The 16,692-nt window shown below is 40.7% G+C and overlaps 1 protein-coding gene across 4 annotated transcripts in view; it reads right to left on the bottom strand.

The window, feature by feature from the left end:
• The window catches only part of LOC145359855 (dixin-like), a 130,091-nt gene that overhangs the window by 17,091 nt on the left and 96,308 nt on the right, over positions 1 to 16,692 (bottom strand). For all 4 annotated transcript variants that reach the window (XM_080214677.1, XM_080214675.1, XM_080214676.1 and 1 more), the window contains 6 exons: positions 14,892 to 14,981; positions 14,734 to 14,787; positions 6,033 to 6,083; positions 5,150 to 5,254; positions 2,964 to 3,017; positions 917 to 1,009 (listed from right to left, as the gene is read on the bottom strand). In XM_080214677.1, the coding sequence (XP_080070803.1) occupies positions 917 to 1,009; positions 2,964 to 3,017; positions 5,150 to 5,254; positions 6,033 to 6,083; positions 14,734 to 14,787; positions 14,892 to 14,981 (447 nt within the window). The remainder of the gene's footprint in view (positions 1 to 916; positions 1,010 to 2,963; positions 3,018 to 5,149; positions 5,255 to 6,032; positions 6,084 to 14,733; positions 14,788 to 14,891; positions 14,982 to 16,692) is intronic.

Genomic DNA, 16,692 nt, shown 5'->3' with positions numbered 1-16,692 from the left:
ATCTTTCTATTAGAAAGAATCAGGTACAGGAATACAGTAATCATTGCTAATGAGCAATTTTCATGGCTGAATATGATTAGAAGTAGGAGAAATGGAAGTTGCCTCACTGAAATACTACAACATTCAACATTGTGCAATCATTTGATAGTCAACTTGTCTTGTAATGACTACAGTTCAAAGCTCTCTCTTAGCAACCTAAAACAAACGCTCCGCTGAAATCTGTTGAATACATTAACAACTCAGTCATTTATTGGTTAGAAACAAGCTGTCATAATCAGCAGGTACTGCCATTGCTATGCAATACGCACCATAAACAGAAGACGTAACTCAGGTGGCTTAATAATTTTTAACATGGAGTTTTTTTGAAGTTCAAAATATGCAACGCTTTTAATTTATTACTTTCCGTCTGACTTTGGCGTATAGAAAGATTGCAATGTCCAAAATTGGGGAATATTATTGAATTTATTTATTAGATCACAGGAATAGATTAAAAAATTGTATTTAATTTTATTTCAATACTATTTAATTATTAATGTTTTAGAACTGTACAGGTTATTTAGATGAATATTTCACATTTATTCAGAAGTTTGAAATGTTCATACTATACAGTCCAGGGTTTCAAAGTGTAATAACTCCCAGGGGCAGGGAAGGTCCCATCACCAAGTTACTTTATTTACACCATACATCTGCACACAGCCAGCTCTCCAGTTGCTCCCTGCTGAATGCAGACTGGGAGTCTGACACACTTGCTTTAAATAGGGAGCATGAGTCTCCCTGATTTAACCATCAATTAGGACTCATCAGGTAGCTCTTCTCAATAATGGATTCATCAGGCAGTTCATACTCTAACAAGTCAACCTTATTAGCCTGGCTGAAATCATAACACATTCTACTGGATGAACTTCCTTTCCAATACCTTTATGTGAGTGGCTTCTGTCAGTTTCCGCTGAGTATCATCTAGTTTGGCCTGCTGTTGCTGGAAAAGCCGGTCCTTCTGACCCAACTCTCTCTGCAAGAAAGTATGATTCATCACAAAGGAAATTTAGATTTGCACATACAAAACACTGTAATATTCTTCTCGGAAAAGCTTCAAAGCACTACATATTGTTTCATAAACTTGCAGCTTGGTACATCCTAGATAAACGGACAGTAGCCAGACTCAGGTAGTTATTTCAAACTTACATTATATACCAGTTGTCATACAACTGGGTGGGAGGATGAGCTGTGAGGAGAATGCAGAGATCCTTCAGTGTAATTTGGACAAGTTGAGTGAATGGGAAAATGAATGGCAGATGCAGTATAATTTGGATAAATGTCAGAATATCCACATTGGTAGCAAAAACAGGAAGGCAGATTACTATCTGAATGGCCGTAAATTAGGAGAGGGGAATGTGCAACGAGATCTGGGTGTCCTCGTATACCAGTCACTGAGGGTAAGCATGCAGGTGCATCAAGCAGTAAAAAGGCAAATGGTATGTTGGCCTTCATAGCGAGAGGATTCGAGTACAGGAGCAGGGATGTCTTGCTGCAATTATACAGGGCCTTGGTGAGACCACACCTGGAATATTGTCAGTTTTGGTCTCTTTACTTGAGGAAGAATGTTCTTGCTCTAGAGGGAAAACAGAAACGGTTTACCAGGCAGATTCCTGGGATGGCATGACTGATGTATGAAGAGGGATTGAGTTGGTTATAATTGTGTTTGCTGGTGTTCAGAAGAATGAGGTGGTTCTGATAGAAACTTATAAAATTCTAACAGGACCAGACAGGGTCGAGATAAAAAGGATGTTTCTGATGGTGGGGGTGTCTAGAAGCAGGATTCGCAATCTGAGGATACAGGGTAGACCGCGTCGGACAGAGATGAGGAGAGGTTTCTTCACCCAGAGAGTGGTCAACCTATGGAACTCGCTACCATAGGAAGTAGTTGAGGCCAAAACTTTGTATCTAAATGCAGTTACATATTACACCTGGGGCGAAGGGGATCAAAGGATATGGGGGGGAGGCAGGATCAAGCTATTGAGTTGGATGATCAGCCATGATTATGAGTGGCAGATGAGGCATAAAGGGCCAAAAGGCCTATTCCTGCTCTTGTTTTTGATGTTTCTATGTTCAAGGTGGGCGACTGAATAGGTACATTTTCCCTGAGTGCTGCCTGCTTAGTCTGCTGTATAGAGTCTCTAGCACATGACTGCCGACATCACTGTTACATCATTGGCTACATCAACTATTACCGTAACTATTCTGTTAACCCATTGCATGACAACTATTAAATAAATTGAATTAATAATATTAAGCAATACTTTGAACTGTTATATATGCAAACAGAACAGCTATTTTGCAAATAGCCACGCATTGAATGATTTGCAAATCGGCTTATGGTGGTAAAGGCTGATGTTGGTCAGGACTCTTGAGAAGTGTCAGGGATGCACAATTATGCGTGAATTGCAGAAAACAGGAAGATAAGGTTTTGGCTCAACATAATATTTGAAGGTCAGCATTCACAACAAAGCAGCACCTTCTCAGCATTGGAATGTCAACTAAGATTATCTTTCTCTCAGGGCATTATAATAGCAATGTATCTACTAATAGAAATAGTAAGGCATACAAATCAACTGCCAATATTACAATAGACAACAAAGTCTTTGTGACAAATATTTTAAACAATAATAATAAAAATAATTTATTTACATTCACCTATATTGTAATTTTTAAAAAAGTTTCAATTGACCTGCGTTCCACCAGATTATAATTAGTGACATTTAGTTCACTTTACAATAAATTGAAGTCAACACATAGGTAGGAATTTTACCACCATGCCCGTCCCAGATGGTTTGCATATCAGAATTCTCCGTTGCCTCAGGTGGGATTTTACGAGTCTCACTCAAGCAAGGTCATAAAATGCCAGCCTTATGGTTTGGTTTGAACAACACAATGTAGTTAGCAGTGAGAATTTTAGAAATCCTTACTTTAAATTCCCCAAGGAGCCTGTTCCTCTCTTCAGTCTTCTTTTGTAGGTCAAGCTAGCAATACAAAATAAAAGTGACAGAAATAACCTTTTCCAGCAGCCAGTTCATGAGGAGAGAACTATGTTCCTAAATGTTCATCCGTGTTTTTATCACCTCCAAGGTAAATCTCTCAAAAAGTAACTCTCAATCTTGCATTGCACCCAATGCTAAATGCAACTCAACGGTAGATTTCTCTGCCACTTACCTTCATTCTGTCATTTTTAAAAGTTTTTTTCCCTCACAGAGGCTAACTGACCTGCTAAATGTTTACAGCACTTTTTGTTTCATCTGACCACAAATTATCCCAATACTTACGTATCAAATCTTATCTCTTATATTAGTCACAAGTAAAGCTTACATTAACACTGCAATGAAGTTACCGTGAAATTTCCCTAGTTGCCAGAGTCAGCGCCTGTTCGGCTCAATGCACCTAACCAGCACATCTTTGGACTGAGAGAGGAAACCGGAGCACCTGGAGGAAACCCATGCAGACATGGACAGAACACGCAAATTTCACACAGAGAGAATGTGCAAACTCCACACAGACAGTGACCCAAGCTGGGGAATCAAACCCAGGTCCCTGGCGCTGTAAGGTAGCAGTGTTAACCACTGTGCCACTGTGCATTCTCCCCGAGTCTGCATGGGTTTCCTCTGGGTGCTCCAGTTTCATCCCATAGTCTGAAAGACGTGCCGGTTAGGTGCATTGGCCGTGCTAAATTCTCCCACAGTGTATCCAAACAGGCACCGGATTTTCACAGTAACTTCATTGCAGTGTTAATGCAAGCCTACTTGTGACACTAATAAATAAATGTTAAAAAAAAGTTGATGCTACTGTCGCAAGTGAATTTATTTGAGGAATATATTTATTCCAACACGGGCACAAATCTGCATGTCCTTATTAGTTGTATCTATTTATTGTGCTGTTCTGGACAACATAAATTAATGCTTTGGTAGTCTATTTTGTGTCCGTTAAAGGTTGTACAGTTATCAATTGTCAAACATGCTCCATAGAATAGTGTTGTTTTTCTTTTCCTGCTTTAGTCTCTTAATTCCTCAAAGAGAATGATTTAGATACCAGCCCAAATTAAACAAGACAAGCTATATATTAAACTCATGCTGTAAACAAAATAATCAACAGTAAATGAGATTCCACTCACAAGCTACAAATGGTTTTCCACACTTTTTAATACAATGAGTATCCATTGATAATAAAGATAATTAAGACACTAAAAGTCCTTGGATAGGGCATGATACTTTAAAGGGCGGCGTGGTGGCACAGTGGTTAGTACTGTTACTTCACAGCACCAGGGGCCCGGATTCGATTCCAGGTAACTGTGTGTGGAGTTTGCACGTTCCTCCCGTGTCTGTATGGGTTTCCGCTGAGTGCTGCAGTTTCCTCCCACACTCCAAAGATTGTGGGTTAGGTTGATTGGCCATGCTCAATTGCCCCTTAGTCTCAGGGAGACTAGCAGGGTAAATATACGAGGTTATAGGAAAGTGCCTGGGTGGTTGGTGCAAGTTGATGAGCCGAATGGCCTCTTTATGTCGAGATTCTACGACTTGAGGTTCTCTGGACTCCCTGTGGCATGTTTCTCTCGGCAGGAGGTGGCCTGCCACTGGCTGACAGTTGGATCTTCTGCTCTCACTACTGTCTGTCAATGGGATTTCCCACTGACTCCACTCTAGGGTGCTGGGAAACCCAGGGTGAGGGTGGGCCATCAGCAGGACCAGAAGATCTTGCCAGCATGAACAGCCAGAAAGTTCCGGCCAAAATCTGTTTTGCTTCTCTCTTTGGCTCCTATTTTTTAACGATCAATATAATTAGATAGTGGAGCCAATCAAAAAACACTTCCCTGTTGTCTCCTTTCTCCGCTGCCTCACTCTGAGCAACACCACAGATGATTCATTATAAAGCTGATGACCAGGCCTGCCATGACAGCAAATGAGAAGGAACAATTTCTTGATGTTTTTAAGGACATGACCTAGCCTTGCCTTCTTTGTTAACAATCTTTTGTACAGCTTCTTGCTGCATTTATCATATATTTTATTTTGACTGAATAAAGATGAAATGATGATATAAACGTACACACAGTTACAGATCTTATTTCCTATGAGCTCTTACAAGCACCAGAAAGCTAGATCCTCACGTTTTCACTCAGTAGCTCATCTTTTGCCATGCTCGTTCTCAGCAACTCCTGCTTCAGCTGAAGAATGGAGCTTTCCTGCTGTGCCATCCGATGCTGCAATGCATCCTGAGGAAAGAATGATGTTTCAATGAGCTGGAAAATGGTTGACAACGTCTGTGGTCATTAGAATTTTTCAACCTATCTTGCCATACAAATGTCATCACAGTTACATTAGATCCTTCCTATAGGGAAAACATTGTTAATGCCGAGTTTGTAGATGCACAAAATCGCTGCCCTGATTTTACCTTGCTGTGAAATCAATGTTAAACTAAGCTCCCCTAGAAATGCCATGCGAGATGGGTGGGATTTTCCGGCCATCCCACTCCAAAATCGGAAAAACCATCTAAGGTCATCCAACCTTTATATGGTCCATCTCCCACCCACTACAATTCCCTTAGGCTCAAGATGGGGCGGCACTGTGGCGCAGTGGTTACCACTGCTGCCTCACAGCGCCACGGACACGATTCCTGGCTTGGGTCACTGTGTGGAGTCTGCATGTTCTCCCTGCGTCTGCATGGGTTTCCTCTGGGTGCTCTGGTTTCTTCCCACAGTCCAAAGATGTGCGGGTTAGGTGGATTGGCCATGATAAATTGCTCCTTCGTGTCAGGGAGATTAGCAGCGTAAATATGTGGGGCTATCTGGATAGGACCTGGGTGGGATTGTGGTTAGAGCAGATTTGATGGGCTGAACAGCCTCCTTCTGCACTGTCGGGATTCTATGAAGATATGTCTGAGTCTTGGGTTGATGAGCATAGGTTAGACTGCATTAACAAGTGCATTTATATGAGAAACTCATTTGAGATATGCCATATAAACTGCCATCATTTGGCCAACTCTGTTCTTACCTTTACTCCCTGCAGATTCCTGGCTTCTTGTTTGTATTTTAATAGTTCTCTCTGTAATTAAAACAAAATTGAAAAAATTGATTTTTCCTCCCCATCACAAAACATTTACCCTCCACCAATTATGGCGCAAAAGGATTGCAGAAAATACACTCGTAATGGAGACAGCAAAGCTAAAGTTACGACAACCATTCATATGCTTGATTCAAATGGGGACAGGGAAGAGAAAATCAGCAGCACTGTAATGCAACACAATTTAAAAGGAACTGTTCACTTGCAATCTTGTCCATGTTGAGCTAATATAAGCCCTCAATCATGTCTTTGTCATTCCGGCTATAGATCTTCCCTGATATTGGCGGAAGGACGAGCAATAGCTAATGTTGTATTTGCTGGCCAACGTAGATGGGCTGAATGCAGAATTACAACTGTGGACTTGTAGAAAATCACTATCACTATATATTGTCTGGTGATTGCACTTTAAGCTCCAGTGGTAGGCAGTGAAATAGTCCTTAAGTATGTGTCGGTGTCTCTCCAGTGTGGCATATGCATTATAAAATGAATTAGAGCAATCCTAAATATTTGCCAAGTATAATTCAGGCCAACACAATTTTCCTTTGATTCATGTGTGGGATGTGGGTGTTGCTGGCTGGCCAGCATTTATTATCCATTCCTAGTTGCCCTTGAACTGAGTGGCTTGCTAGGCCATTTCAGAAGGCAGTTGAAGGTCAACCATATTGCTGTGGCTCTGGAATCATTCATAGGCCAGACCAGGTAAGGACAGCAGATTTCCTTCCCTAAAGGGCATTAGTGAACCAGATGGGTTTTTCCGACAATCGACAATGGTTTCATGGTCATCAGTAGATTCTTAATTCCAGATATTTTTTAATTGCATTCAAATTCCACCATCTGCTGTGGTGGGATTTGAACCCAGGTCCCCAGAACATTAGCTGAGTTGCTGGATTAATAGTCTAGTGATAATACCACTAGGCCATCACCTCATAAAAATTCTACATGCACATGGTCATGGTTACCTAACCAAGCTCCAAAATCATGTATATTTTCGATCCAATAGGAGTTTTAAAGATGAATTCTTAGGGTGTGAACATCGCTGATAACAACAGCATTTATTGCCCATATCTAACTGCCCTTAAGCCAGGTGATAATGAGACATCTACAATTGAATGAGTTTCTTGGTCATTTCACAATCAATTGTTATAGATCTGGAATCAGATGTAAGGTAGACCAGGAAGGTCAGCAGATTTCCTGTCCTGAGGGGCATTAGTGAACCACTTGAATTTTTACAACAATCCTGTAATTACGTGATCACCAATAATGATTTTAATCCAGGTTTATTAATTAATTGAATTTAAACTCCTCCACCTGCTGTGGTGAGATTGCTCCACGGTATTAGTCAGGGCATTTGGATTATCAGTCCAGTAATATTACCATCCTCCTGACTGACTAAACTCATGGTAATGACTCACAAAATCATTAAAATTTGGAAAATGTTAACAATAAGATATACAATCATAAATGTGAAGAAGATAATACCCTATTAAAAAATAATGGTAATTACTATTTTTAAGAGTTACATATAGATTTACACCCACAAAAGCAAATCTGAGTCTTTACGTTGAACAAAGAGTGAGGCTATTCAAATAATTGTTCTTTCTATTCTTTTGCACTTGTTAGGGACTGTGTCACCCTTTGTTTTTCAAATGACTGCTTTCAGACAGACCATTCATTGACCTGTAAGATAATAAACATCCCACTCTATGGTACACTGTTCATTTGACAACACTGTTAAGCAACCTGTGTGAAAATTTATTTTTTTTAATTCATAGGACATGGGTACAACTGGCTGGCCAGAATTTATTATCCATCCCTAGTTGCCTTTGAGAAGATGGTGGTGAGCTGCCTTCTTGAAAGACTGCAGTCTATGTCATAAGGGAGGGAATTCCAGGATTTTGACCTAGCGACTGCGAAAGAACAACGAGATATTTCCAAGTCAGGACGGTGAGTGGCTTGGAGGGGAACTTGCAGGCAGTGGTTTTCCCATGTATCTGTTGCCCTTGTCCTTCTAGATGGAAGCGATCGTGGGTTTGGAAGGTGCTGTCTAAGGATCTTCGGTGAATTGCTGCAGTGCATCTTATAGATAGTACACAATGCTGCTACAGAGTGTCCGTGGTGGGGGGAGTGGATGTGATACCAATCAAGCAGGCTACTTTGCCCTGGATGGTGTCAAGCTTCTTGTGTGTTCTTGGAGTTACACTCATCCAGTTGTGCCATGTTGATGGTGGACAGGCTTGAGGAGTCAGGAGGTGAGTTACTTGCCGCAGTATTCCTAGCCTCTGATCACTGTGTTTATGTGGCAAATCCAGTTGAGTTTCTGGTTAATGGTAACCCCAAGGATGTTGACAGTGGGGGAATTCAATGATGGTAACATCATTGAATGTCAAGGGGCGGTGGTTAGATTGTCTCTTATTGGTGATAGTCATTGTCTGGCATTTGTGTGGCGTGAATGTTACTCCCTAGAAGTCATACTGTGCAAATCAGCAATGTATTACAGCAAATGGTTAAACATTTCAGTTAGAACAGCCAACAGTAACATTTCAGGTGAAAATGTTTGTACAATAATATCACACAGTAATATCTGGACTGTTAAAATGTATCAAACAAAAGTGTACCCTTCAGATTATATTTTGTTTTTGAAAGCAGTTATGTGGTTATAAAAAGACATATTCCCTTTTTGTGAACTTGCATAAAGCTCCATGGCAGCATTAATCGCTTCAATACAATGAGCTCAGTGATCTGTGCTCTATCATTCTAAAATTCTATGCAACTCATCAGTCCATTGCCATACTTCTAAGATAATTTTTCTTTTCCCCTTCAGCTGAAAGGAACTTTTGTTACAAATGTTTTGCTAGAGGCAGGAAATGTGATATGCACTGGATGATCCTATTGACAAACCAACCTTTTTAGAACACACGTGATAACTTGATGCTGAGGCATCAATTTGATTATATCACTAAGCAAGCAAGTCTCTATTCATTGGGACAGTCATTGTCAATTCTTGAATAATGTTTCGACTACCAATGTTGCTTATTGTCATTTATACTTTTGTAAATACTGGCTTGCATAACTGAATACTTATCACATTAAGTGTTCTTAATTTGATTTAGAAGTGCACTGTTAAGGCGGTGATATCATAGTTTGAAACACAAAATCCCGACTTGAATTAATGGCATTTTCAAATAGATTCTGTCTCATAACTGAGGGAAAAAAGTGCTTTCTGATATTGCTAAAACGTGATAATTTACTGTTCCATTTTTACATTGAATAACTTTGGCCACCTATAAATGCTGTGCAACTAAATGGGGTTAGTGTTAAATGGGGATATTGTTAAATCACACGGAAATTAGGAGCAGAAGCATAGGAATTAAGAGTAGAAGTAGGCAAATTCAGCCCTTCGAGCCTGCTCTGTCACTCAATCAGATCATGGCTGATCTCTCCCTGGTTTCAAATCCACCTCCCCACCTGCTCCCCATATGCCTTTATCCTGTTTTTTATTACAAATAAATCTATCTCCGTCTTGAAATCATTCAATGATTCAGACTCCACTGCACCATGGGGCAGCGAGTTCCACAAATTCACCACCCTCTGCGAGAAGTAGTTCCTTCTCAACTCAGTTTTAAATCTACTGCCTCTCAACCTATACCTCTTGTTCTAGACTGCCCCAGAAGAGGAAACATTTGGTCCACATTTACTTTATCAATCGCTTTTAAAATTTTATCTACCTCGATTAGATCCCCTCTCATCCTTCTAAACTACACACTAAGTATTACGACCTCAGTGGGTGCTGGCCCCGAAACCATATCATTCATTACCATATCACTGATAAGTGGAACCAATCTATGAATATTTAACCTATCATCCTCATCCTTTAGATACCATGCTCCAAGAGAGCTTCGACAATCTTAGGCTTAAATTGGATGGGTCCATGTTTGTCAATTTTCTGCAGTGGTTTGCCACTGCCTCCACTTTAGAGCTGACCAAGAAACTCTCCTACTCTTACCTCCTGTCATCTGGCATAGTAGAACATTTTACACACTGACAATCAACCCGTTTGGCCACGTTATGATCACACCTTCCATAGCTATTAATGTCAGACGTAGGCTTACATTAACACTGCAATGAAGTTACTGTGCAAACCCCTAGATGCCACAATCCGGCGCCTGCTTGTGTACACCGAGGGATAATTTAGCATGGCCAATACACCTAACCAGCACGTTTTTTGGACTATGGGAGGAAACCAGAGCACCCGGAGGAAACCCACGCAGACATAGGGAAAACGTGCAAACTTCACACTCACAGTGACCTAAGCTAGGAATCAAACCCGAGTCCTGAGGCAGCAATGCATAATTTTAAAAAACTCCTATCAGTTCACCATTTAAACTTGGCTATTCAAAAAATATGTTCTAACTTTTCTCAAGTTTTTGTAATCAGAGCCCAGGATCCCTGATAATTTAAACTGACCCGTTCTACTACTTTTTAATCTTTCTGTAATAGAAGGCACAATATTAAATACAAGACTCCAAATACAACTAACTAAGGAATCAGTTCAAATGACTTTGTGGCTCTTGTATTCACTATGTATAAAACGAATTATTCTTTTGCCTTATACAAGATTTACCAACTTGCACTATAATGTTTAACGGCCTGATAACTGCACACCAAAGTCCCTTCAATTAAAACCTAACCGATACTTTCAGGTGTCCTTTCTTCCCCTTGTTCTCATGTCTGAAAAGTTATGCAAAATTAGAGGGAAAACTAAATAAAATGAATTGCTCAAAATTTATCTTTGATGGAAGCAGAGTTCTAATCTAGCACAGTTTTTTGAGATATCTCTCCGGGATTATCCATCCTGGAGAAGCAAAGTAGGCCAGTCTTCAGAACTCATCATCTTTTTGGGTCAACCTAACTGAAGTTATCAAAACTAGTGAGTTATAAACCTGGATGACCAAATGACAGTGAAATACTGAACAAACAATGGGAACTATGGCATGAGTTTAACCAAAATAGATGGCAATGTTATAGACTGATATCCTGGAATTTCCTTTTACAGAACTTTCCAAGGATCAAGAATAAGTCAGCTTTTAATTGTTAATCAACAATTATACCCCACTATAGGGTACAAGAGGGTCACTTAATAGTTTTGAGCTCTTTGAATATACAAAGGGCCATATCCATATTCTGGGTTTAGCTTGGGACTCGTTGGCTTTTTACTCTAGGAGAGCTCTTGCTGGAGGCAGTGGACTTTTATTCAAAGAACATTTATTTATAGGCTTACTTTCTCAGAAGGCTAAGGAAATTAGGCATGTCTACTGCAACTCTCACCAATTTTTATAGACGCCGTAGAAAGCATTCTTTCTGGATGGAGACGGCAGGGTAGTACAGTCGCTAGCACTGCTGCTTCACAGTGCCAGGGACCCAGGTTCAATTCCCAGCTTGGGCCACTGTCTGTGTGGAGCTTGCACGTTCTCCCCGTGTCTCTGTGGGTTTCCTCCGGGTGCTACGATTTCCTCCTACATTCTGAAAAGCATGCTGGCTAGGTGCATTGACCTGAACAGGCACTGGAATGTGGCGACTAGTGTAATTTCACAGTAACTTCATTGCAGTGTTAACGTAAGCCTTACTTGTGACTAATAAGTAAACTTTAACTTTAATTTGTATCACAGCTTGGTATAGCTCCTGCTCTGACCAACACCTCAAGAAACTACAAGGGGTTGTGAATGTAGCCCAGTCTATCATGCAAACCACCCTTCCATCCACTGACTTTGTCTACACCTCCCACCACATTGGATAAACAGCCAGCACAATCAAGGACGCTCCGCACCCCAGACACACTCTCTTCCACCTTCTTCCATCGAGAAAAGGATACAAAAGTCTGAAATCACATACCGACCAACACAAGAACAGCTTCTTTCCTGCTGCCATCAGTCTTTTGAATGGACCTATCATATATTTATCTGACCTTTCTCTACGCCCTAGCTATGATTTTAACACTACATTCGGCACCCTCTCCTTTCCTACTTCCCTGTGTACTCTATGAACGGTATGCTTTGTCTGTACAGTGCACAGGAAACAATATTTTTCACTGTGTATTAATATGTATAACAATAATAAATCAAATAACTATTCACAAAGGTAAAATAAGACAGATGCATAGCTGCAGCTAGTCTCAGAGGTGCCTTGCAGACATCTCCTCTCAGTGAGTAACATCACTGAAACACAGCTCTTTAAGCACATGCTCAGCAGCTATCATGAGAGTTAACCCTTCACTCTACAAATATGGTGGGCAGGCAGAGAAAAGATTCCTCTGCTCAGCATTACCCCAAAATAGCACAGCTATGACTGGGAGGCCAACAAGTTGCAGAGCAAGAATTTGATCCTTCTGTACTGTAGCACATTAATATTCCACTAGGTCAGTCCATTCTATAACCAACTCACTTTGACTAAATTATGGAGTAGTTGATCCACTTGCCTGTCTTACTCATAAGAATAAGATGCAACATCAGGTTATAGTGAAAGCTCATCAGTTGAGTATGTTTTGATTGCAAACAAGATATTTCTAATGAACAGGAATTTTGCACTATGTGTTGTTCAAAATTTGCCACTAACTTCAAGAAGCTGACTGCAAACTCCATGTTATCTCATAATTTTACCAAGAAATTAACAAAATCATAGAGTCATAGAATCTCTACAGTGCAGAAGGAGGCCATTCAGCCTATCGAGTCTGCATTGACCACAATCCCACCCAGCCCCGTAACCCCGCATATTTACCCTGCTAATCCCCCTGACACTCGGGTCAGTTATACATAGGCATTGCTCATACAAATATGAATACTGAAATCATACTCCCAATTAAGCACATTTTACTTGTATTGCATGGGAGTATACTGGAACTGGTGTCGCCATTGGCACACCCATAGCTAGTCAACAGATTTTACTAAACAACATTGGTTTATATGATTCTTTTGTGTGAAGTTTCAACACTTTTCCTGATAAACCTATAAACACAAATGTCATCCAAATCCAGTCATGAGTTGTCATTTAGTGCTGGGCTCATTAATGAGGCAAACTCCCCCATTGGTAAGCAGGGGACTGTTGGAGAGACCACAGCCCTGATATTTATGAGGAGCAGGTGAGGAAGTATGGGGAGGGGGTTAGTATGGAAAACCTGGAAGGTATTAATTACAGGACATTTTTAAATTTGCTCTGCAGCTTTTCCCCTGACAGCCAGGCTGATTGATAGACTGACTTTTTGATAAGGGAAGTATGCAGCATGAGGTGGTAGCCAACACAGAAAGAGTACGTAGGGAGAGAGGAAGAGAAGGTTGTGGAGGATTCAGATTATGGGGAGGTAAGAAATCCTGGAATGGTGAGTGAAGGAGAAAAAGCATGGAGGGAATAACAAGAGAATCAATGATTGTAGAGCTGGAAGCAGGCAAATTTGTTACATAGAAACTAGAAGCAGAAGTAGGCCATTCTGCCCTTCAAGCTTGCTCTGCCATTCATTTTGATCACGGCAATCATCAAAATCAATATCCTGACCCTGCTTTTCGCCCGTATCTCTTTAGCCCCAACAGCTATATTTAATTCTTCTTGAAATCATACAATGTTTTGGTCTCAACAACTTTCTGTAGTAATGAATTCCACAAATCTCCCATTCTCTGGGTGAAGAAGTTTCTCCTCATCTCAGTCCTAAAAGGTTTACCTCTTATCCTCAAACTATGACCCCCTAGTTCTGGGCTTCCCCATCATGGGGGACATTCTTTCTGAATCTGCTCTGTCTAATACTATTAGAATTTTATAAGTTTCTGTGAGATCCCCTCTCACCCTTCTAAACTCTAACGAATACAATTCTAACCAATTTAGTCTCTCCTCATATGACAGACCTGACATCCCAGGAATCAGACTGGTAAACCTTCGCTACACTCCCTCTATAGCAAAGACATCCTTCCTCAGATAAGGATGCCAGAACTGCACACAACACTCCAGATGTGGCCTCACCAATGTCCTGTACAATTACAATAAAACATCCCTATTCCTATACTCAAATCCTCTCGCTATGAGGGCCAACACACCATTTGCCTTTTTTACTGCCTGCTGTTTCTGCCTGCTTGTAGGAACATTGTTGGGCCAGATAAAACACTGCTACTTCTCCTGGTCCACAAGCAGTGCAATAAATGCACTTACTTTATGAATCTGGTCCTTCTCTTCTCCTTTGAACTTACCTGGTTTCTCAAAGGTTGGGGAACCCTGGCCAAAATTCGTTAAAAATAAATGGAAACATGCAGTCTCCTTAAAATCTTCTATGATGTAACCTGCCTCTTGTAAGTGGATTAACTGTTGGCCCCCACCACATTAAAACCGAACATAGACAAGTTGTGGCAGTGTAGGAAAGTTTGGAAATTTTAACTTGACCTTTCCAAAAGCCACCCTATCTTGGAGGTTAAAACTACCACCCACAATTTCAGGAACCAGTGACAGCATCCTCCTCCCCAAACTAAACACATCAAATTTTCAACTATATGACTGACCCTTGGCACAAGTTACATCCCAAAAAGTTTTATACTTTGTTGGATAAGGAAGTAGCACAATAAATACAGATATACACACAAGAGGAGGCAATTCTTTGTACCTTCATCTCTTTGCATTCATCCATGCTTAGGTCAAGACGACTCTTGATAATGACCTGAGCAACACAAAGATTTATTGTCAGTAGTTTCTACTAGCAGAAATTTTAAAAAAGCAAAATCAAATATTCCACTGTGTTACCAGCTAGAAAACAGCACACACCAGTTGTTCTTCTGCGCTTGCCCCTTGTTCACACAGTGGAAACGATCCCTCCTGTTCGTCTTCAGGAAGTGAACCATTCAATAGTAGTCCCTGGCAACAAAAACAGCAGAAATAAAACATGGCATCATGTAACAAAATGCTCACGGCGCCCAGATTTCTACAACAATTACTACACGGCAAGAGTCTATCCGCATTAGGAAACCCTCACGGGGTAGCAATATTAAGCCCAATTTTTTGTAACATCGTATGAGTTCAGTGAATAATCCTCCTGCCAAGAGACAACAATGGAAATCATTCAAAATCGATTAGAATTGATTTAAATCTGTCTTTCTGTAAAGCAAAGTCAACTCAAGGATTTATTGATATTTAGAATCCAATAAAGTAAACACTTCTGCCTGCCAAGCACGGATGAGTTTTTTTTTATTGCTTCCTTTATGAGGAAAAAATGTGATATTGAAAACCACATGTTTGCTTATTACAAAGGACATTGTTCTCATTGATAAATGGCACAGACTAGGAGACATAGACATGTGCAGTCATCTGCAAATAAAGGAAATATGCTTTAGAGCAGCAGACATTTAAATAAGAGGGCATGCTGTCTGGACTAGTCCAAGTGGAGAACCTCTTGGACAACTAAGGACAAGAATATAGTAAGAAGTTCTAATTTTATATGAGTGCCAAGCTTTGACCGCTGTCAAAAATGAAAATTTTGCAAGTCAAGATAACTGTGTTCCATCTTCAAAATGTCACTTAGACTTTGATTTGGTCCAGACGGCAAGGTAATGAAACCCAGAAATGCAGGGATGGCGCAATGGCACAGTGGTTAGTGCTGCTGCCTCACAGCATCAGGGACCCGGGTTCGACTCCCGGCTCAGGTCACTGTCTGTGCAGAGTCTGCACATTCTCCTTGTGTCTGCGTGGGTTTCCTCTAGATGCTCCGGTTTCCACCTACAGTCTGAAAGACGTGCTGGTTAGGTGCATTGGCCATGCTAAATTCTCCCTCAGTGTTTCCGAACAGGCATCGGAGTGTGGCGACAAGGGGATTTTCACAGTAACTTCACTGCAGTGTTAATGTAAGGCTTCTTGTAACTAATAGTTAAACTTAAACATAAAGAAGTGGCAGAAAACATAGAGTAACATAGGAAGCATATGAGTAGGAGACTCTAAAATTAATTTACCACAAGCACCCTTCACTTCAAGTTGATGACCTTTCATCAGAACTGGCAGGACAATCCTGACAAAAGGTCATCACTCCATAGTTTTGTCAAAGTGAGTTGGTTTTATAGTGGGCTGACCTAGTGGAATATTAATGTGCTACAGTATAGAAGGATCAAATTCTTGCTCTGCAACTCTGCTTCTCTCAACAGATACTAGAATTGCTGGGCTTTCCTGTTTTTATTTCAGATTTTCAACATCTATAGTGTTTTGCTTTTTTAGATACAAGTCTTTTTTTTAACATGTTCATTGAACACAGACAGCGTTAGCATGGCCACATTTATTATACAATCCTGGCTGCCCTGCGAAGGTGGCAGTGATGGTGGTGAGACAGCAGAGTGGCTTGTAAAGAGTATTAGGAATCTATCATAGTGGGATACTGAAGTCACACATAGGCCAGGCTAAATAGCATTGACATGTTCCCTTCCACCAGAAGTGTGAACTTCATTCTCACAAATCGAATACCTGTAGAATCATAGAAACCCTACAGTGCAGAAGGAGGCTATTCGGCCCATCATGTCTGCACCAACAACAGTCCCATGCAGGCCTTCTCCCCGAAACTCCGCATATTTACCCTGTTAATCCC

This window comes from Carcharhinus amblyrhynchos, chromosome 29 (assembly GCF_965287045.1).
Source record: "Carcharhinus amblyrhynchos chromosome 29, sCarAmb.v2.hapA, whole genome shotgun sequence".
NCBI lineage: Eukaryota > Metazoa > Chordata > Chondrichthyes > Carcharhiniformes > Carcharhinidae > Carcharhinus > Carcharhinus amblyrhynchos.
Note: the sequence above shows the minus strand (reverse complement) of the source record. Positions and strands in the feature narration are given on the sequence as shown.